At 45.4% G+C, this 21,433-nt stretch overlaps 1 protein-coding gene across 1 annotated transcript in view; it reads right to left on the bottom strand.

The window, feature by feature from the left end:
• Window positions 1-1,456: 1,456 nt before the first annotated feature.
• Window positions 1,457-21,433, bottom strand: part of Apba1 (amyloid beta precursor protein binding family A member 1) — a 200,700-nt gene continuing 180,723 nt past the window's right edge. The window contains exons 6-13 of the mRNA XM_026389282.2: window positions 19,022-19,054; window positions 17,945-18,031; window positions 17,228-17,413; window positions 13,925-14,104; window positions 11,355-11,567; window positions 4,242-4,361; window positions 2,228-2,368; window positions 1,457-1,528 (exon numbers count right to left, since the gene is read on the bottom strand). Of these exons, the coding sequence (XP_026245067.1) occupies window positions 1,457-1,528; window positions 2,228-2,368; window positions 4,242-4,361; window positions 11,355-11,567; window positions 13,925-14,104; window positions 17,228-17,413; window positions 17,945-18,031; window positions 19,022-19,054 (1,032 nt within the window). The remainder of the gene's footprint in view (window positions 1,529-2,227; window positions 2,369-4,241; window positions 4,362-11,354; window positions 11,568-13,924; window positions 14,105-17,227; window positions 17,414-17,944; window positions 18,032-19,021; window positions 19,055-21,433) is intronic.

Raw genomic sequence — 21,433 nt, 5'->3', positions numbered from 1 at the left:
TTCTTTGGACCAAGAATAAGCGAAAACTGGCTCAGAATAATATTACTAAAACATCCACACTGAACTGAGATGGAATCCAGAAGTGTGGGGCACCTGATGCAAACACGACATTCCACACCAGCTGAAAGCTCCCGTAGACCAACCAGGCATGGAGATATTTCCAGAACACATTTGGGGATTCTTAGGCATAATCTGAGGTCATTACTGACCCCTTAATTTTGTGGTTTGTGGGCTATTCTGGCCTTTCAGATATCACATCCTGCCTGGTGGTCCTGACGGCTTGGAGGTTGGTCTCACCTGGGGTTCAGAAACGTGCCATCACTCTCTTCCAGGAGAATAGTACAGCCTTCCCAGCCTCCCTTCCCTGCCTCCCTTCCCCACCTCCCTTCCCCGCCCCCGTGTGTACAGGGGTAGGGGAGTCCGAGAAAACATTTTCAGTCAAGTGGTATCGGGAGGGCCAGGCCTCAGCCAGAGACGGCATCTCTCTCAGGACAAGGCTGATTAGACTCTGCATGCCTGACCTCCTGCCAGGGCAAGGGGTCTCCCAGAGAGGGGCTGTGGGTTTCCAGGGGCTCTGTGTGCCAGATTTTTAGCTTGTCTTCCTGGTGGTAGAGAGCAGGGCAGGGCAATGTGCATGTGAGATACTGTGAGAGCGTGTGTGTGTGTGTGTGTGTGTGTGTGTGTGTGTGTGTAATATACGGAGAGGCAGATGGCACCTGCCTGCGTTATCTACTGACCAGTGACCTCAGAGTACCTGGCAGAGCTTCGGTTGCCTGGTGAATTGCCGCTCTCTGCAGTGCCAGGGCAGCCTGTCCGAGGCTGTCACTTCTCCCTTTATCCTTATGTGAGGAGGCCTGTATTAGACCCCACGTATATGTAGAAACTAAAACTACCTATGAAAGAGGTTGCAGGTTGGCTCAGAAATTCTGGGTGGAGACAACATAGGGGGCCCCAGCTGCATGGTGGACAGTGCATACCTTTGATGTGGGATGGTCCCTGTTCCTGCCTCATTCCTGTCAAGAGATAGGAAGAGAGCAGAGGTCAGCAACTGAGTTTTAGGCACTGCTGAGGGAGCATCTGCACTGCCCCTGGGAGTTCCTTCTAAGCGGTCTGTGCCTCTTGGGGTAGGACGATCCCCCTTGGGCAGTGAGAGCCACCTGGGGACCCTTGAAGGTCCTATAAGATGGCCCTGGGCATATCCCTGATGGAAGAGGGCTGTTATTCATCCTCAAGGGAGCACATACAAAACTTTCCTGATTTTAAGGGATGGGGGGGAAGCAAACTGGAGAGAGACAGAGAGCAAAGAGGTCCTTGCGGATTCTTCTCTTTCTGTGTAAAACCAAATGCTGGGCGCGAGAGGAAAATGTCTCAGCGGACACACGGATGCAGCACAGAAACACAACCACGATGAGGAGAGTCCTCCATGCAAGCCTCCGCGAGGGCGAGCCAGGCACGCTCAGATGTAAACGGGCTGCTCCTGGGCCGTCAGCAGTCTGTACATGGCCGCTGGCATCGTCTTCATGTGGATCTGAGGGCAGAAACGCATGTGAGCATGGAGCGGAGGGGAGAGACGAAGCCTCCTCCAGGGAGGGGCTTCCAGGGTACCCACCCCAACAGGGACTGGACCCAGGGTGGCCCAGGAAGAACAGAACCCACAGGCTTTCTGTAATGCTCAGGGGTGATGTGAAGTGAACAAAGGAAACCAGAGAAGGCTTATTTTCCCAGTCCAATGTTTTCATTCTGATCAGTCCTTGGCAAGACAGAGAACCTTTCAAATGGAAGGAAAGTGACTCGGCTTCACGGCTCCTGCCTCCTTTCTACCCTTGGCATTAAAGAAGCAACAGCCAATTAGCCTCGGACCCGCAGCCAGGGCTTCAGGAGAGCCACCGTGTGGGTGCACCTTGACTCTAAGGGTTAGGTCTGCCAAGCACATTTGCAGGGATTAATGGGGGAAGATGGAGAAAACTTGGGAAGCCACCGACAGGAGCACTGCCACTGTGTGTGTGGAAGGGAAGGTGAGTGGTGACTTGACTTCATGTTGTGGGGGAGCCCTCAGACAACCTCTTCGACAGTGTGTTCAACTTTAGGTCCAAGATGGTTCCAGTTATTAAGGGGAAGGGACACATAGGAAGGTCCCTGGAAGGACTATGGGGATCAGGGTCAGCAGGATGCAAGGGGTACCAGATGGCTCCCTCAGCCCCTTCCCCAGCCCGAGCCTCCCTCCTACCTCCCCAACAGCATTGGAGAGGATGTGGACTATCTTCTCGTGCGGGGTGGCCACAACGCTCTGTCCGTTGATTTCAATGATCCGATGTCCCACGCGGACGCCTCCCCTCTCAGCTATTCCCCCTCGCATGAGGCTGCAGATCTACCAGAGCCAAACACCAGGTTACTCCTTGTGGGCAGCATCCTGTCTCAGATCTCCATGGGGTCAAAAGACTCTCTTCCCTGGGACCCTCATCCCCCAGCATGCACATCTCTGAGAAGCAGATGGAGCTAGGCTGAGGGTATTTAAATCTCTTAGAATATTTTCACAGGAAATAGGTTCTGTAGGTTGACATGGCCACCTTGTTCATGTAGTTTGCTGGATTTCACGACAAGCTGAATCTAAGAATTAAGTCTTCCAAGCATATTTGGTGGGATTGATTGGGAAAAAGTTAATCCTCTGGGCCTGTCACCTGGGTGCTAGTGTTTCAGACTGTCAGCCTGTGTAGCACAGGTTAGTATTTCCAGAGTCACAAGTGGGCTCAAACATGGAACTGTTTAAAGCTAGCAGCCTTTTTGTAGGGTCACAACTGCATGAGCCACCCCACTTTGTATTCCAACGTATGGCCAGTTGTAGGGGAAGGTACCTTTCTGCTTTCCCAGCTCTGTGACCATGTTCAAACTTGGTGATGTGCAACCAGGCAGTGGATAGAGGCTCTTGGCTGCTGGCAAATGAGATCTCTAGAGCTACAGGGTGTAGCTGTCCCTCCCTCTCTCTCACACTAAGCAACCCAATGTTAATATCTGAGCAACCTTTTTTTTTTTTGTGGTGCTGGAAAATTCAACCCTGGGGTCTTGCACATGCTACACAAGTGCTGTGCCCCTAAGCTACATCCCCAGTGCCAGCTTTTAACATTACTCAAATATGAACAAAGCAAACCAGGTATAAACATGTAAAGAGATGACATCAGACCAAACCTCTGAGGAGTAACCCTGGTTCCTCTAACAGGCAAGCCAGGCTACTGAGATATAGAGACCACAGGAAACAGGGCTGGAAATTTCAACTCCAATTGGGAATTTCAAGGCTATTTCTAAACCTTACAACATACTTGGAATGAAATTTTAATTACTGAAGAACTCTTAATTGAAAGTTAAGGGAAGCGTGTAAAAAGAACAGGGTCCTTATGTTGAGAAAGATAAATTCAAAGAGAGGGCAGTACCATCCAAAACCCATGAAGGCAAGGTTACAGATGGAGACCAGTTGCCACCACAGCCCAGAGTTACTGTGAATACAGAACAAGGCAAACCAGGGCATAAAGGAGTATTATTGAGGACAGTTTGTTTGGGATGAAGAAAGGGATACAGCTAGTTGGCAATGGCTGTAAAATACTGTGAATGTATTTACTGCCACTTAAATTGGGTTAGCTGTAAATTTTTGATCATATATATTTTATCACAATAATAAAAAAAGAAAACATTAGGAAGTACTATTTAAGGCAGACAGTCAAGTGATTAAAAATACTCCATTCCTAAAGCTAATTCAGGCTAAAACGGTGACTGGGCTAAGCACAGATCAATCCTACACAACAGCCCTGGGCAGGGATCTTGGCCTGGGGTGCACCCTGGACCCCTGGGGAGCTTGAAGCTTAGTGAGCAGCTTTCTCTGCCCTGTCCTTGGGAGTGTGGCAGTTCAGCAGGGGCTCTGAGTACAGCCAGGAAGATAGCTGCAATCCCAGGGAGGAGGCAGCCCTTGGCGGGGACATCCTAGCTACCAGGGTAGCAGCTGGGGGGCCTCTCTGCCAAACTCTGCTTCGGGGCCTGTCTCTTCCCACGTAGAATGGCACCGAATTCTCTGCTCAAAGGAAATCTACCCAAAGAAGGAGCTGAGTGGGTCTTTATCCACTTATCTCCTTCCCTTAGGGATGCTTTTGGGGAATGGACTAGCTGGGGAAAAAAAAATAAAACAAGAAACAAAACAGAACACGGCTATGTTTTTGTCAACATTTGGAAAAGTGTGTGAAGCGAGTTGCACTTACAATTCCGTTCTGGACACTGAATCCCAGCTGGTAGCGAAGGTCTGGTCTTCTGATTAATACCGTGGTCACTGGAGGACACCTCACGATATTCAGCTTGACTCGGGACTGATTCTTTAAGCCCTTAAACAAGAATAGTGTACAGTGGATATGGTGACCCCTGAGGCAGGCAGAACAAATAAGAGCAGACAGCATCCAAGGTCGAAGCCGCTCTAGGACGCCTGGGAGTGCCTGCTCCGGTCCTGTGCCCTGGAGACCTTATCACCCCAGGGGAGGAAACAGTAGGGTTCAAATGGAGCTCTTTCAACCCAGGCAGAGATCAGAGTCAAGTGGGCAGAATCTTCATTTTGGGAAATGGACTGTGTTCAAGGACCCGATGGAAGTGCAACTATGAGGAAAAATGTTCTATGGGCTTTCTGGCTTGAAAGATGAAGGATGCACCCTCTGTCTGGTCAGGAGAGAGAGGAGTGGAAATGGACTCCCACGCTCGAGCAGTGACTCCTAACAAAGGACGTCTCATTCATAGCAGGTGCACGGGGACTGTTTTCTCTCCTTTCCCCATCCTCTCAGCTGTTGGAGATTTTTATGGTTTATGGACATTCCCACAGCAATTGGGGCTGCCATTGGTCTGCATCTCCTGGGGAGGGCTGTAGGATGGGTGCTGAGGGAGAAGAAAGGAGGAAAGACACAAAGGTCAGGGTTTCATGACCCTAGACCACACAGCCCTTCCTCTGTTAGAAATGGAACGTGGAAGGAAAGCTAGTCTTTGAGGAGGAAAAGGAAACAGGTCTCAATCTGAGCGGAGTTTCCTCCACCCCACTGTGGTTTAAGGTGAGCTCAGGCTAGACTCTGTCACACTCAGAGCTGTGACAGGCACTCTCCCCTCTGCAGGAGCATCTGCTTTAGACCACCAGCACAGAGCTCCATGTGCCTCCCTCAGGCCCAATCACCCACTTGTCAGCTTCATCCCAGAGAAGGGTGCCAGGCAAATACAATCAACCCTAAAATTGTGCCCACCTTTCAGCTCTGCCTGGCTTAAACCTGCCTCACCCGACTACTGCTTGCTCGAGTGTGCATAGATAGGGTGGCCCAGAGCAGGAGCTCCCCAGTATGTTAAGTTCTAGTGCACCGAGAAAAGTTTTTGCACTTTGGGATAAACAGAAAACACTGTTGTGGTTGGAGGCCCTGCTGTCCCCCCACCCCCAACTAGAGCAGAGGTAGGGGGAGTCTGAGCTGGGAGTGGGAAGCTCCTGCTGGACCTGACCCCCTCTTGAGTTGATTAGGAAGCCACTCAAGGTCAGCCACAGTCCCTCTTCTCCAAAGGCCCAGGGTTGAAGGGGAGAAGTGGCTCCTAACAGGCAGTACTTGGGGTGGGTAGGAAACTCTGCACCAGGCAGGTGAAGGGTGGCTTAATGTCATTCATGCATGTATCTCACTGACCACTGACTTCAAAAAAATTATGGGTCACTTTCTATGTGCCACGAAATGTGTTAGGTCCTGGGTAGAACAAGCCATCTCTGGGCCTCCTGGAGATCAGGAAAGGGGCTGGACAAGAAACGAGAGGTAAGAAAGCCAAGACAAGAGCCTATTAGAATCATAACCCTCAGATAAGCATCGGCCTTAAATGTTTACACTGGGATTAATGAGGATTAAATAAATAAACTGGGATTAAATATTAACCACTGGAATTATTTAGATGAGTTTGTGGGATACAGAAAACTACAGAACATACTGAAAAGCAGGAGAGTGATCCTATTTTCTTTCTCAATGTTACAAAAAAAAAAAAATTCACATTCCTCTGGTGAGTTCTTTCCTTTTATGTGAATTGATTTAAGATGCCTGCTCAGTCCCTCAGTGAAAGAATTTCAAGATTGGGGAAAATGTGCTGCAAGATGAGGCTTAGAGAAGTGGCAATTTGAAATAACCAGACCATGCCTTTGCTCTGCTATTCCTAATCAATGTTTCAAGTTGGGTCCCATTAACTTAGATTTCTGAGCTGCCATTTTATTGGAGGTGCCAATTAAATAAACGGTCATTTCATCCCCATGACAACAGTGGAATGGTGCAGTAAATTAAGAAATAGGGTGGGAGAGGAAGGGCAGGGAGGAGGGGAGGAAAGAGAAGCCAGAATGGTTTCTATAGCAACAGGAGAGCAGAACCATGATCCTGTAGAAGGAAAGGGAAACTGTGCTCTAGTTTTAAAAAGAACAAAAATCCAGAGGGCAATAGCATGAGCAGAGAAGATGCTAGCCTGCTTCACCTACCAATAATTATGTTTCAGGAATGAATTATAACAGAGAAATAAGAGCCAGGAAAACAGATAGTTCGATATCTGTAACTCCACTCTAGAAATCTATTCTTTCTGTGTCTAGGGGCAGAGGAGGTCAACATGATTAAAGTGTCAAGATGCGGAACACACTGCTTTAAACTCCTCTTCCTCAAAGTGTAGTCTGAAGGCAGGCGATATGACCATCCCTGGGAGCTTGTGAAAAAGGCAGAACCCCACTCGAGACCTACCAAATCAAAACTTGCATTTTAACCAGCTTGCTGTGCGACCCACATTAATTAGTTTGAGAAGCACTGGAGCTGCAGCTGCAGAGGGCACCGAGACCTATTGAAATGGGATCACCAAGCACCAAAAGCCCAGATAGTGCCCTGCAATGGCAGTGAAGGGTGGTGGGGGCAGTGCCTTCAGCTGTCAAGGTGCAGGCAAGAAGGGGGTGCTGTCTAGAGAACTAATAAAACAGTAATAAACCCACTTGAAGTCAGTCTGTGGGGTACTGGCAATTCTAGCTGTTATCAGTGGTTAGCATTTCCCCCTAGCCGGGCGAGGCCACAGATGGGCCATCTCATTTTCCCATTCAACAAGGTTGTGTGTTCTGGGGCACTGTGCAAGCTCCGTGGAGTCTAACTGGGGCTTCCTGCCTAGTGCTGCTTTGCTGAGCAGAGCCACGAGGCAGTGGTTTTCTTACTCTCCATCTCCAGCAGCTACATCTCTTTCATCGTTGCATGGTCTTTTAATTTTCTGAATCCATGGAGACTCCACTTACAGACATTTAAGTTCAGCTACTCAAACAAACCCTCCCCCCAGGAAGCTGCTTGGGTAGCTGTATTCCCAGAAGCTCCCTTTCACCTTGCGGCAGGGATCTGTATGACAGAAGCGGAGTCTCCAGGTGGCAGCAGAGGTGCCAAGTCTCACAACTCCCTCATACAGTCTGTGTCCTTTGGAGACTGGCAGGGAGTGTTGGGACTCACTGGCCATTTGGGGACCCTGGGCAAGTGTCTGTGCCTTCGGAGTCTCAGATGACTCACGTGAACCAGGTGTCAGCCATCATTCCCTGTGGGCTGTTCTAAGAGGGTCCTCTGCCTGTTGCTGATTCTCTTCATCCTCAACTGGATAAAGAAAGCCAAAGAGCTCTCTGGGGCCCTTTTCATAAGGAAAATGATCCCTTTTCAAAGATCCCTTTCTCAAGGGTTCTACCCTTATGACCTAGTTACTTCCGAAAGGGCACACCTCCTAAGGCCATCACATGGGGATTAGGGCTTCAACAAATGCATTTCATGGGACATATGTAGTCTAGAACATTCCTTTCTTCTTGCCCCTCCTTAAACCTTTCCAGACATAAGGTTATTCTTTTTTTTCTTCATTTTTAAAAATACTTTTTTAGTTGTAGATGGACACAACACCTTTATTTTGTTTGTTTTTACGTGGTGCCAGGGATTGAACCCAGTGCCACACACATACTAGGAAAGCACTCTACCACTGAGCCACAACCCAGCCCCCTGAGGGATTGTCCTGAGAATTTCGGTGTTTGGCAGCATCTCTAGTCTCTACCAACTAGATGCCTGTAGCACCTTCCTCCCCCTTGTGACAATGAGACTGTCTCCAGGCCTTCTGGGGCGTGCAACATCATCCTTGGCTGAAGGTCTTGGATCTAGCACTTGAACAAACTACTGGAAAGAGGCTATCCAGTGGCTAAGTGGCCATGTTCCATAATGATCATGTGGTCACCTTTCTGTGCCTCAGTTTCCTAACTTGTCCAATGGGTTAAACAAACGTACCTGTCCCACAGAAGGGTGTTGTGAGAGTTCAGTGCACTAATTCATGTGCACTCTTTACAACAACAGCACACAACACTTGATCACTGGGGCCTTCAGTCCTGTCATTTCTCCCTGCTAGGCCAAGTCCCCAGGTGGAGATTTTGTCTGTGGTGTCTTTGGGTCTCATAGTCCCTTGTGATTCTTGTACATGCAAACAAGGTGTTTAATAAGTAACTTATTCATGGGGAAGAGGGAGATATCAATGTGGATTGATGCTGCCTTCCTAACCCTGGCCACCTGCTGCTTTTCCATGTTACCATGGTAACACCAGATCAGTTCTCACAGGCCAGACTCATGCCCCACCCCCTGACTCGATGCTAGCCCACTTTGGAAACAGGGACTTCCAAGGGCCACGGTCCTCTTTTGCTAACAACTTAGGTTCTACTCCCTCAAAGTGAATTTAAATATTGTATAAAATTTTCCCTCCTCTAAGTGCTGACAAGTCTTTTACCTCTATGTTGCTAAGATCACTGAAATTATCCTCCACATACATATTGTCATCTAGGATCTTCATTGCTCAGCTCAGCACCTACTAGAGGCCCAATGAAACATGTCTGAATATTCATGTTCAGAGAAGAGTCTCTAATCTTAATCTTTAATGTCCAGTCATGTGCCACATAATGATGTTTTAGTCAATCACAGACTGTGTATATCACGATAGCCCCAAAAGATTATAAAGATGAAAAATTCCTGTTGCCTAATGATATGGTGTCTGTTCTAAGGTTGTAGCACAACTCATTCCTGATGTGTTTGGAGATGCTGGTGTAAACACACCTACGTCAGGGCCAGTCATATACAAGTACAGCACACACTTATGTACAGTAATAATGCCTGGATCAATGACTGCAGTACTGGTTCATGCATTTACTATGTTATACTTTTGTCACTGGAGTATACTTACTTTAAAAAAAACAAGGTTTATTGTAAAACAAGGTGTGTAGCATGTGATGCCAATAATGGCCTCAGAGTTGGTGATTACCACAGCTCTTGTTTGCATCAAGAGGCCAGATCTAGAGGTTAGGGCTGTAGGTCAGCGGCAGTGCTTGCCTAGCATGTGTGAGACATTGGATTTGATCCTCAGTATCACGTAAAAATAAACAAAATAAAGGCACTCTGTCCATCCATAATTACAAAAAATTAAAAAATAAGTAAATAAAATAAAGGTTAAAAAAAAAGGTTACATCTAGTGACTGACCTGGGTTTGTGTAGGTATTCTATGATGTTTGCAAAATGACAAAATTGCCCAATGATGCATTTTTCAGAATTTGCCCCTATGATTAAAGGACACATGGCAATACATTAAAGAAGACGCAGAATTTATTCATTAAAAGTAGCTCTGGGGCTGCGTTGCGGCTCAGTTGTAAAGCATTCACCTAGCACGCATGAGATACTGAGTTTGATCATCAGCACCACATCAAAATAAATAAATATGGGGCAGGGGTTGTGGCTCAGTGGTAGAGTGCTCATCTAGCACATGTGAGGTGCTGGGTTCAATCCTCAGCACCACATAAAAATAAATAAATAAAATAAAGGTATTGTGCCCAACTACAACTAAAAAAGAAATATTTAAATAAATAAATAAAATAAACATATAAAGGTATTGTGCCCCTCTACAAAAAAAAAAAAAAAAAAAAGGCAAAAGCACTGACCCTGGTGGTAAACACTCAACTGCACCCTCTACTCCCACCCCCACCCTCTTAGATGAGGATGTTGGCTTTTGTGTTCTGTTTTTATGCTCAGAAGGATGATTGTATGACTGCACTAATTCATCCCTTAGAGCTATGTTCTAGCTAATGGTACAGAACTGTTTGGGGTTCATAGGAGGAATACTTCTGTCATGCTGGCCATGCGATCAGCAAGTATCAGTGTTGAAGACTACACATGGATGCTTCATTGTTAAGGAAAAGAAATTAGATTTTCTTCTTAAGTATTCACATTTAATTTTCACTTAAGTAGCTCTTCTTAGCTTTATGTAACAGTATCAGTTCAGGTTGAATGAGAAGTCATTATGTTCATGTAAGAAGAGGACTCCATGGACTATAACAGTTTCCTCCTTACGGCAATTAGCCATTAGGCTCTGGGAAAGACACTTGCCTGTGTCAGTGGCTTCAGGTTTGAAGCATTTCTAGGGTCTTCTTTTTTCTTTCTGTGGCAATGGGGGTTGAACCTGGGGGTGCTCTACCACTGAGCTTAATCTCTAGCCCTTTCTGTTTTATTTTTATTTATTTATTTTGTATTATGAGACAGTGTATTGCTAAGTTACACAGGCTAGTCTTGAACTTAAGATCCTCCCACCTCAGCCTCCCAAGTGGCTCTGGGACTGTAGGTGTGTGCCACCATGCCTGGTTTATCATTCCCATAATTCTTAACAGAGATGGTAAATCATCTCAAGTTCATCTGATTTACCCTAAGGGACTGTCTGGATTATTGAGCTGAGGCTGCTGAGGCTGAGTCTAGGCATACTGAGAGAGGGTTGTGATTGATTAGTGATGCCTGCAGTGGCTGTTAGTGAGCCAAATATACTATCCCTGATCTAAAAATGACTTGTAAATAGGAGGAGCTTATAAATACTAAATAATGAGATGTCTGAGAACAAGCATATTTTATATATACATATATCTATACATATATACATATATATACACACATATATATACATATATATACACACACATATATACATATATATACACACACATATATACACACATATATACATATATATACACACATATATACATATATATATATAATTTTGTTTTTAGTTATTGATAGACCTTTTATGTTTATTCATATGTAGTGCAGAGAATAAAACCTAGTGCCTCGCATAGGCCTGGCAAGTGCACTACTGCTGAGCCCTAGCCCCAGCCCTGAGCACAAGCCTTTTTTGTATGTGTGCCTTCCTTGGTGCCTGACACTTAGAATACATTTGTAAATGTTAATGATTAGACAGCAGTTACACTTCATGTCATTTTGGGTTGATAACAGAAATAGATTTTTCCCAGGTCTGGGTACCTTGATAATGCTCTGGCAGGTGGACAGAGGCAGGCCCACCAGGCTGGTGCCATTAATGGACATAATCTGGTCTCCAATGTTCAGCTTCCCCGACTTCTCTGCGGGGCCTCCATGCATCATGTTGGCTATGATCACGGTTGGTAGGATGGATCCCCAGCCAGACTCCACAATCACAACTCCTAGGATTTCTCCTTTCTGCTTCTCTATGAAAACCTGACAGGAGAAAAACACAGAGAAATCCTGAATCATTAACCATGGGAGATAGTGGTAGAAGTGAAAGCCACTCCACTTCTTGCCTAAAGACAGGTTTTCCCTCATGACCTCAGCCCAGGTGAGCTCCTGTCTTCTCTGCATCTCATCACATCCAGAGTCCTTAAGAAACAATTTCACACAGGCCAGTGCCGTTTTTTGTAATTCATACTTGTTTCACATTAGTAATCTGATCTCGGCACACAACCACAGGGCACTAGATTTTTTTTTTCCCCCTGATACTGGGTATTGAACCCAGGGGTGCTGTACCACTGACTACATCCCTAGCCCTTTTTATTTTATTTTGATACAGGGTCTTGTTAAATTGTCTAGGCTAATTTGGAATCCTCCTGCCTCAGCCTCCTGAGTTGCTGGGGTTATAGACGTGCACCGACACACTTGGCTTGTCCAACATTTTTTCAATGTTGTCTCTACTGGCAGGGGAGGAAAGTTGGTCAGTAGGAGCTTTGGTGGCCTATTATGGCTTCTAGAAATGGCTTTTGAATTCTAAGCACAGGTTATCCCATTCCGCAAAATGTCATAAGTTTTCTCCAACATTTAAGATTCCTGAGTTAAAAATAAATATTCAGAAAAACTTCTCTGAAAAGAGAAAGTTAAAGAAAAAGGAAAAACATAGGGAGTCGTCATAGCTGCAAGCTCAGGAGTGCACACAGAAGAGCATGTCCTGGGAAGGTATAATGTTCTCCTGATCTCTGTGGCAGGCAGGAGTTAGAGCTGCACACCTGCAGGATGGGGAGATTTCCAGAGATGCTGAGAAAAAGTGAGGTGCTTCTTGAAAGCAGCCTGCAGAGTGTGGGTGTGTTTATTAGGGTCTGGAGAGGTCTTCTCTAAGCCGGCACCCTCCCCACTACTGCTGACGCTCACAGTTGGCCCTTTCCCTGGGAACTGCCCTTGGCCAGATGGGAGACATTCCATCCCCATTATGGGGTGACCTGTTTCCCACTGCCCAAATTCCTATGTGGCCGTCTAATCTCCAGAATCCCCAGGGCATCAAAATGGAGGCAGGGTCTCTACAGAGGGAATGGGGTTAAAGTGTGGTGATTTGGATGGGCTCTAATCCAGTATGACAGGTGTCCTCTTCAGAGGAAATTTGGACACAGACTGTATGGGGAAGATGTGGTGAAGGCACAAGGAAGAGATGGTCATTTATAAGCCAAGGAAAGAGGTCTGGGACAGATCCTTCCTGAGGCCTACAGAAGGAACCAACCCTATCAACACCTCAGTCTTGCCCTATCAGCCTCCAGACCTGAGAAGAGGACACACATCTTTGGCAGAAAGCACCCAGTCTGTGGGACTTTGCTACAGAAGCATTAACAAACTTTTATATCTCTTGCTCAACCTTGGCCAATGAGCAATAGAGGTCATTTGCTCTAAGGTGGGATAAGTCTGTCCTGTATTCTGTGTCTCAGAGCTTCCCTCAGATTACAAAGAAACTTATGCCAGTGAGACCACACTCTTCCTAGTGCCCCACATCCTGCTCCCACATTCCACTCTTCTGAGTGGAGGTTTGCAATAAACTTGCTGAACAAGAATCCTCACCTGAGACTCTGCTTCCAGGGAGCCTTACCTGAGATCCCTCATACATTAATGGATCAGAAGAGCACTTTCTCATTAAAGCTGCTTGACATTTATGGGATAAAGTCTGAAAGCTTCAGCTGGACTTGCAAGCCCTTCAGTCTGACCTGGACCTTATTTTGGTCTGACCCTCTCTTTCTGGGTCCACCCTCTGTTCAAGCCAAGCCTTTCTGATTCCCTAGACACATCTGCAGCTTTCTGACCTTCCATTTTCCTGTTACTTCAGTTCTGTTTGCTCCTACGTGTTTCAAATAACCTCCAGACCAGCTCAGATGATTCTGTCTGCCTCCAGTTACTCCTGGGGCGCTTAGTCTGAAGCAGTGGGGTGCACAGCATCTGTCAGCTGAACCTGCAGTCTGTTTTGTTCTGCCAAATGCAGTGGGCTTTGACCAGTGCTTGAAGGAGCACCATAACTGAACTTTGTTGGTGCCCTTATCCAGACTCTCAGGTCCTGGACTCTACCCTTATAAAGCTATCTGCCTCTAGAATCCACTAACACTTGGCTTTGGATTCCTAGGAACACAGGATATACTGCGACACCTGTCCACAACAGCATTTAGTAACGAGGCCCATTGGGGTGGAGCTAGAGAGATTGTGAGCCCTTCACAATGTCCTGCCAAACCCACATTCTGCTGCCTTCGTTTATACAGCAGGGCTGCCCCACTCTCCCTGGGGTCCCCACCCAGCTGGCCCAGCCTGGGGAACAGTCTCAGGAAAGTACCTACATCTTTGCAGTTTTCTGACTTGGAGAAGTGGATCAGGTCGTCGTTGTACATGTCCTGGGTGTTGAGCAGGTCACTGTACTCCTTCTGGCTGAGGTCTTCGGGGTTAATCCCGTTGGCCCTGAGGAATTCCTGGTATGCCACACTGAATGCCTGCCCTATGGACTGTGCGATCAGCTGGGCCTAGAGTAGCAGCCAGAGGGGAAGATGGTGGTCAATGGGCAGTGCTGTGGGTGGGTGTCTGATGCACTGTCCCCCCCGGATTATCGTCCTCCTGAATTTAAGGGGTCCTAGACATCAGGTAGGCCAGAAGTTCTACAAAGGATCACCAGTGCCTATCAGGGGCTGTCTTCAAAATTGTTGGGGACATTTCTGATTATGACAATGGTCTTAAGGGGGGACAGTGGACAGGAGTCAGAGATGCTGAATATCTTGCCATGCAAGGGACAGTTCCATGCAATAACAGGTTGTTTTGTATCCTGTACAGTTTTCAAATATCACACAGGACATTCATGTATGTGTAACACCTGTTTCTAATCATCTGTGTCCAGGACTCAGGACATAAGAACTCTGGCTTATATGCACAAAGACTTTCATGGTGTAGTTACACTGAATGTTTCAAAAATAGTACTGCTTAAGTGGAAGGAAGATGGTTGTTTTATCCAAGACTTTAGCAGGAGTAGCTTCATGACTTTGGAAAATTATGCACATCACTAGTGTTTGTGGGATCTGAGCTGCCAATAAATCACATCCCTATTGGCCTGTACCCTCACTGTGGTACATGGTGATTCTGCCTGTGTGTTTATATATGCATACTGTTATTTAGCCTTCAATTCAAAATGTCAAGTAGAAAGTGTTTACAACATGACACTGAATACTATGTTCTCTTACTCATAAATCAAGAAGGTATAAGCACATTTATATACTGTGCTATGATTTTTACCTTAGTTTGCTTACCTTTTATTTCTCCTTTCTACTATATATGGCCAAATATTGATTATTTTTGAAAATTTTTAAAAGGTTGTGTTGGATACAATAGTCAAGAGCTCTGATCCAGTCCAACCCTGCATTTTCTAGGTGAGGAGAGTGAGGACTAGGGACACAAAGGTCATACAGCTCATGGGAGGGGGACTTGGCTTCTATTATTTTTCCTCCTGCTCTGGACTTTGATAACTTTCTACGGTTTGCCAGAGGAAAACAGATGCTTAATTTTTCTAAGTTAGAGAATCTGGTGACTTCACATGCCAAAACTCACCAAGGACCTGCTGTAAGCCTGGAAGGGGGTGAGGAATTGCTTTGGCATCAAGAGGTATGTGTAGATGAATTGAAACAATATAACCCAGGAATACCACCTGTGGACTTGCTGATCATCATTAATGGATGTAACAACTGGCATTTATGGACCTCTTGTCATATGCCAGGCATCAGCCTGAAAATACACCACCTCTGAGTCAGAGTGGCCCAGAGATGGAGGCACTGCCATTCTACAGAAAAGGAATCTGAGGCTCAGCAGTGCTCAATTTGTGTTTGGAATCAGGATTCCAACCCAGCCCTGCTGGTGCTGCAGACAATGTGCTCGTCCATGCTTTAGTGGAAGCAAAGGTGAGAGTCTCTGGTCTACTCCTATCCTAGCTCCTGCTCCTCTGTTCTTTCCATTTTTTCTGGATGCACCCTCAAGAAATCTCAAGGACAAGAAACCCCTCCTTCTGAGCTCCAGGCCAGATGGCAGCTGGGTGTCCTTGAGATCTTCAAACCTGGTGAGCAGAGCTCTCTCCACTTTTCCACTCCCCTGCAGAACACGGGGGACTTAAGATCTTAAAGTGTCACTCACAAACTTTCTGACAATCTCCAGAAACCCAGTTTGTCCCAGTTTGCATGCCTGGCCTCAGCTTTGAAGAGTGGTAGGAAGAGGCCTTGCAAGCTCCCTGCCTCCCAGCCTGTCTGGGGCTGCTTTCTAGAGAACCAGACCAGTTGAGGATGGGGACAATAAGTGTCAGTGTTTCCCCCGCTGTGTTACAGCCTTCACAGCTCTGGATTCCTGGAGAAAAGGAGGATTGCCAGGGCTCCTGAGTTCTTGGAGGAAGGCAAATTACTGCAGTGAGGTGAACACTTGGCAGAGAAAAATGGGTAGCTTGGGGCTCTCTTCTCCATTCAAGAAACAGACCTTTCCCTCTGTGGCACAGGGAAAAAATGAACAGAGTCCAGGGCGGTGACGTGGCCCTCTGGGTTTGGGCTGTGTGGTTCAAGATCATCATGGGTCTGTGACCCTGTCCTGGAGGGCAGCTTCCCAGGCCTGTGAAGGCCCATGGAGGGTGGGTGCCTGGGGGAAGCCCAGGTGCCATTGCCCTTTAAAGCCTGGCAGCCTTACCAGCTGTTCTAGGGCCAATCTGGAAGAAGGTCAAATGAAAGAATGACCTCTTTTGTAAACTGTCTCTGTTGATCTTATCACCTGGAGATAGGAGGATTAGAGACCACCAGTTCTGGGAGGAGAAGAAGCTAGGATCCTAGGGACTGGGGCTGGGTGGGTGGGGGGTCTCCTACCTTTGGCTGGAGGTGTAGGGGGGAGGAGCAGGGATGTGAACTTTCCTATAGCTAAGGGCAGAGCTGTCAACAACACAGAGTTGCCCTCTCCAAGTTCCTTAAAGATCACGTGAGACCTGTTTGTACCCCTGCAGCTGAAGTCTGATGGAACTGTTCCCCCTCTTCCTCTTTCAAGCTCTCCAGCCATATGGCTCCTTTCCCTTCTCAATCAAATTCAGCAGGCCCATGCCTCAGGGACTTGGCCCTTGCTCTTTCCTCATTTTCACTTTATTCAGGTCTTTGCTCAAATGTCACCCTCTTAAGAGAGGACTTTACTGATCACCCTACTTAAAACAGCCCAATCCCTGTGCTTCTTGACCCTGAGCTCCTTCCCAGCCTTTCCTGTTTTTGAGGTGCTAATTTTGAGTTGCTAAGCCTCACTAAGTTGCTAGGGTTGGCCTCAAACTTGTGATCCTTCTGCTCAGCTTTCTGAGCACTGGGATCACAGGTGTGTGTCATCATGCCTGGCCCCGCTATAATTTTATACCAAGAATATTTATCTATTTATTTTCTGTGCCTTTCAACCCATGTGAGTCACTTGTTGTATATTTTATTCAGCCCCATATCCCTAGCTCTAGTACAGTGCCTGATGCATGGCAGGTACTTAATAAATATCTGTTTAATGTATGATGAATTAGACTGATTCAGTTCTGAGAAATCGAGAGAATCTGGCCACCCAATTGTTGTCAGGTCACCCAGAGGAAGCTCAAGGGAAGCCACCCTTACATCTTCAGACTCAAAGACATGGCAGATCATCTTGTACTGTCTTTTCCCATCCTGTGATGGGTGGGAGGCCTCGACATTCTCTTGGGAGTTGGAGCGGGGCATCCTCCGGCGGGCCATCAGCACAACAATGTTTCCAATGTCTGCGATGTAGGAAATGGTCCTCAGAGGGTGGTCCATCATTGTCTCCTGGAGGCAAGAGGGGAGAGCCCATAAGTCTAAAGACCTATGAGAAGGTCTGCCATTGGGGTGGGCTTCAGGGCTCATAGCAAAGACCTTGTTGGCAGATGTACAGATACTCCCTCAGGCCTGAGGGCAATTCCCTTGACCAACCCAGGGCAAGAAATGCTTTCTGACAGTGAAAAGAAATAAGAAATTTTAAATATTTTATAAACACTAGACTCTCTGGCGAAATGAAAAAGAATGACAAAATCTCAATGACATAGTTTTTCATGTGTGATTTTAAACCAAACTTCTCAAAAGGCTTATCTGTCCCTGTTAATGAAATCTCTGCAGAGAACTCAGGAGAATGATAAACAACGTCCATATTTTAATTTTTTCTTTGAGCTTTAAGACAATGACAGCCCCACCCAGCAAGAGGCACTAGCAGGGTGCATGGAGCTCAGCAGATGGGGACAGCCACACCGTAGGCACAGGCAAAGCCTCTGCCTTGCAATGCCACTAGGCTTCACCCCAGGAAAGGTGGAAGCCAGCTGGTACCTGTGTGTCGGCATTCAGTACTTTAATTCTCTGGGTAGAAATGAAGAGGTCCACCTCGGTCATTGGCTGAGATTCGCCTTCAGGAGCCTGAAAAGAAAAATGCACCAAGACCAAGTTTTACCATGGTGTTCTGATCCAGATGAAAGGGGCAAGGTTAGCTCACACACAGAGGCACCAAGACACAGTCACCAGAACAGCAACGCAGACTCTGGGGTTTAATTGCCAAAGCTGAAGGTACCACACAGAGGATGGACACATGGACGAGTGTTAGCATCTTTAGGTTCTGGGGGAAAATGTCGAATCCCCTTTGCAGTAGATTTGGCTCTGAGCAATGATGGCAAGTGGCCCATTCTGCAAGGGTTTTGGAGACTGAAGGATAAGGAAAGGATAAGAGCAACTAACTCATACCCAATGACCTTGGAGAAGTCAGAGTTTATCCCTGCTTGAGCTGAAGGGGGTACAATGTTTAGAGCAGGTACAAATGAAGCCATTTGGATGCAGTTCTGGTAAGAGGGTCTTCATGTTCATATACCACCCAGCCAACACAGAATCAGCTGCCCACTCCTGAAGCCACCCCAGTAAGAAAGAGCCCCAAGGCCTCAATGTCCCAGGAGTAGTTCATAAGCACCTAGAAGCTCCTTAATCAAAAAAGCGCAGTCTGGTTCATTTAAGGTTGAACTCTGCACACGTGTGGTTATTAGCGAGTTTTCTTTTTTGCATCCAGCAATCTGACAAATTCCCCAATCAAACATAACTGTAATTGCACAGGCCCAAGTCCCTGCCACATCCCTGCTCCTGAATGGTTGGAACTTCCACACTAGTATAGGATTCATTTAGTGTCTCCAATCTGTTCCCTGTCCTTCCTCTGAAGTGAAATGACTAATGAGCAACAAAAAAACAGCCATTGTAGGCAACTGAGTTTTGAGAAATGCTGGCTTATGGGGCGGTTTGAAAAGAAATCTGAACAAAAACTTGCTGGATGCAGAAAATAAAAACACGAAATAATAAAAAGGCAAAACATAAACAAATGAAAAGAACAGGCATAACACCAAGGCGATGGAGTTGTTTGTACTGCACCTTCTTCCTGCTTTTGGCTAATTTCTGGGCCATCTGCTTAGCATGGAACAAACAGAGACAGGAGAATAGTTAGAATTTGCAGAGACTCAAAGTCAAAAAGGGAGGTGACAAAACTAATACTGATTAGTGATATGAAGCACTTCTGTGGGAGGAGGACTAGCTTTAAAAAAAATCCCCCTTTAAAGAAAATTGATTTCCTAATTCAGAACTTAGTAGATGGTGGAGGCAGTAGGATGAAAGAAATTTGTTGAGGTGCTGCCTGTGCCTAAATGCAATGGATATTTTCAAAGAACCCATTTTAGTTCTCTTGATTTTCTTTATTGCATGCCTATTTTTCTGTTTCTTGGATTTTATCCTAGATATTTATTTCTTTGGGTTTAATTTGCTAATTTCCCCCCTCAGTTTCTTGAGATATAAAGTTATATGGTTTCTCAGACTTTTTCCTTTTCTTACATATAAAGCTATGACTCTCCCTGTATGTACTGCTTTGGCTGTCTCCCACAAATTTTGGTATATTACAGTTTAAGTACTGTCCCATTAAAACATTTTGTAATTTCAACTGTGATTTCTTTGAACCTTGAATTACTTAAAATTGTGTTACTAATTTCAATACATTTGGGGTTTAGTTATTATTTTTGTATTTCTAAATTAATTTTACTGGATCAGAGAACATACTTTATAAAATTTCAATCTTTTAAAATTTGACCCAGCACATGATTGATTTTGGTTAATGTGTCACATGGACTTCAAAATATGGTATTTTACAGTTGTTGGTTAAGATGATGTTTTAAATTTTGTATGTACTTGCTTTTTTTTTGTGTGTGTGTGTGTGTGTCATTTTATTCTACCCCTTTACTGAGAAAGGTGTGTTGAAATCTCCAGCTGTTACTATGGTTTACCTATGCATCTTTTGCTCTGTCAATGTTTGCATTACCTGTTTTGTAGTTATAAGGTGTATGTATATTTAGGGTGGTATGGTTTCTTATTGAATAGATCCTTTTACTTTTTCCCTCTTTATTTCTAAATACTTCCCCTTTCAATTTATAATATTAATTCATGACTAGCTAAAAATGAATATAATATTTCTCCTTTTGCCCATAGTTGAAAGAAACATGGTGGATAAAACTGGGGCTGAACTTTTTAAAACCAAATCCTGGCTCTGCCACCTACTAGTTCTGCGAGTTTGAGCTAGCTACTTAATGTCACTGTGCCTCAGTTTCTTCTGTGAAATGGGGATAAACAGTATCTACTTCATGATATTTTTTTTTTTGAGGACAGAATGAATATTTGCAAACTCTTTCAACAGTGCACTAAGTACTTTGTGTCTGCAGATGATTATAATTAATCTATGTCAGAGTGCAATTTCTTGGCTCCTGGCTCTTGGCAAGGCTTGATATATATATAGATGCATATATGTATATATATACAGATCTTGTACAAATAATGGTGAGTCAATGGCCAAACTGTGGATGCTGGTTTGGTGATGGGGTGGGGTGGAGGAAAAGCTGAGCTCTCGGACTCCTTGGTACTCACCTGGTGGAAAAGCTCCTCTGCTCAGTAGTATTTCTGTTCCACTAATGTCTAAAGTGTGTTGCCTGTACTAACTCATTTTAGAGAAACTGGATGAGTCAGCCATCCAAATACCAAACAGCTACTCTCTGGTGCACTCAGGAAACTAGGAAAATCCCACTCCTGCTCAGCCACCCCACAGCTCTTCCTAGCGTTATAAGTTCAGGGTGAGCTGTCTGCTCTGGAAAACCCTGAAGGCAGCAGCCACACATTATCCTAACTGCTGGCCATTATGGTGGTACTATTTCTGTATCTGAAAACTGTCCTAAGCTGATGCTACTCCATGTCACACATATTCCAATGTAAAATATGAGAGTCCTGCCTGGGATGTTCTGAACTGCCTCAGTTGTAATCTGCATGATAAATGACAGCTGTGGGATCCAAACATTTACACTCTGCCACCATTCCTGGAGTGAGATGGCAATGATACAGGAATTTCTACTGCTTTTGATACCAGAGACCCAAGAACAGTTGGTCAAAATTCTCTATCTCCAGAGAACCATGCCTTGAAAGAACTCTTTCAAAGGAAAATAGATCACCACCCATGGAAAACCTAAATTGTTTCTTTCCTGAAATGGGTGATAAGAAGATCAAAACCTGAGTTTCATGAAAAGTCTGCAGAACTAATTTTTATGAAGTTAAGAATATTTTATGCACTTGGATATGATAAGTCATTGATTATTCTAAGTGTCCTGCAACAAATTATAATAAAAAAATGGAGTCAGGGCCAGGATGAGAAATTACAGTATCAGAAAGAGGTTCAGGAGAAATATTAAGCCAGCATGCATTATTAAACCAACACTGTCCACATCCATTTTAGTCCTCATGTTTTGTGGTTTATGA

This window comes from Urocitellus parryii, chromosome 4, assembly GCF_045843805.1.
Source record: "Urocitellus parryii isolate mUroPar1 chromosome 4, mUroPar1.hap1, whole genome shotgun sequence".
Classification (NCBI taxonomy): Eukaryota; Metazoa; Chordata; class Mammalia; order Rodentia; family Sciuridae; genus Urocitellus; species Urocitellus parryii.
The sequence above is the reverse complement of the archived record's forward strand: the minus strand, read 5'-3'. Positions and strand labels throughout refer to the sequence as shown.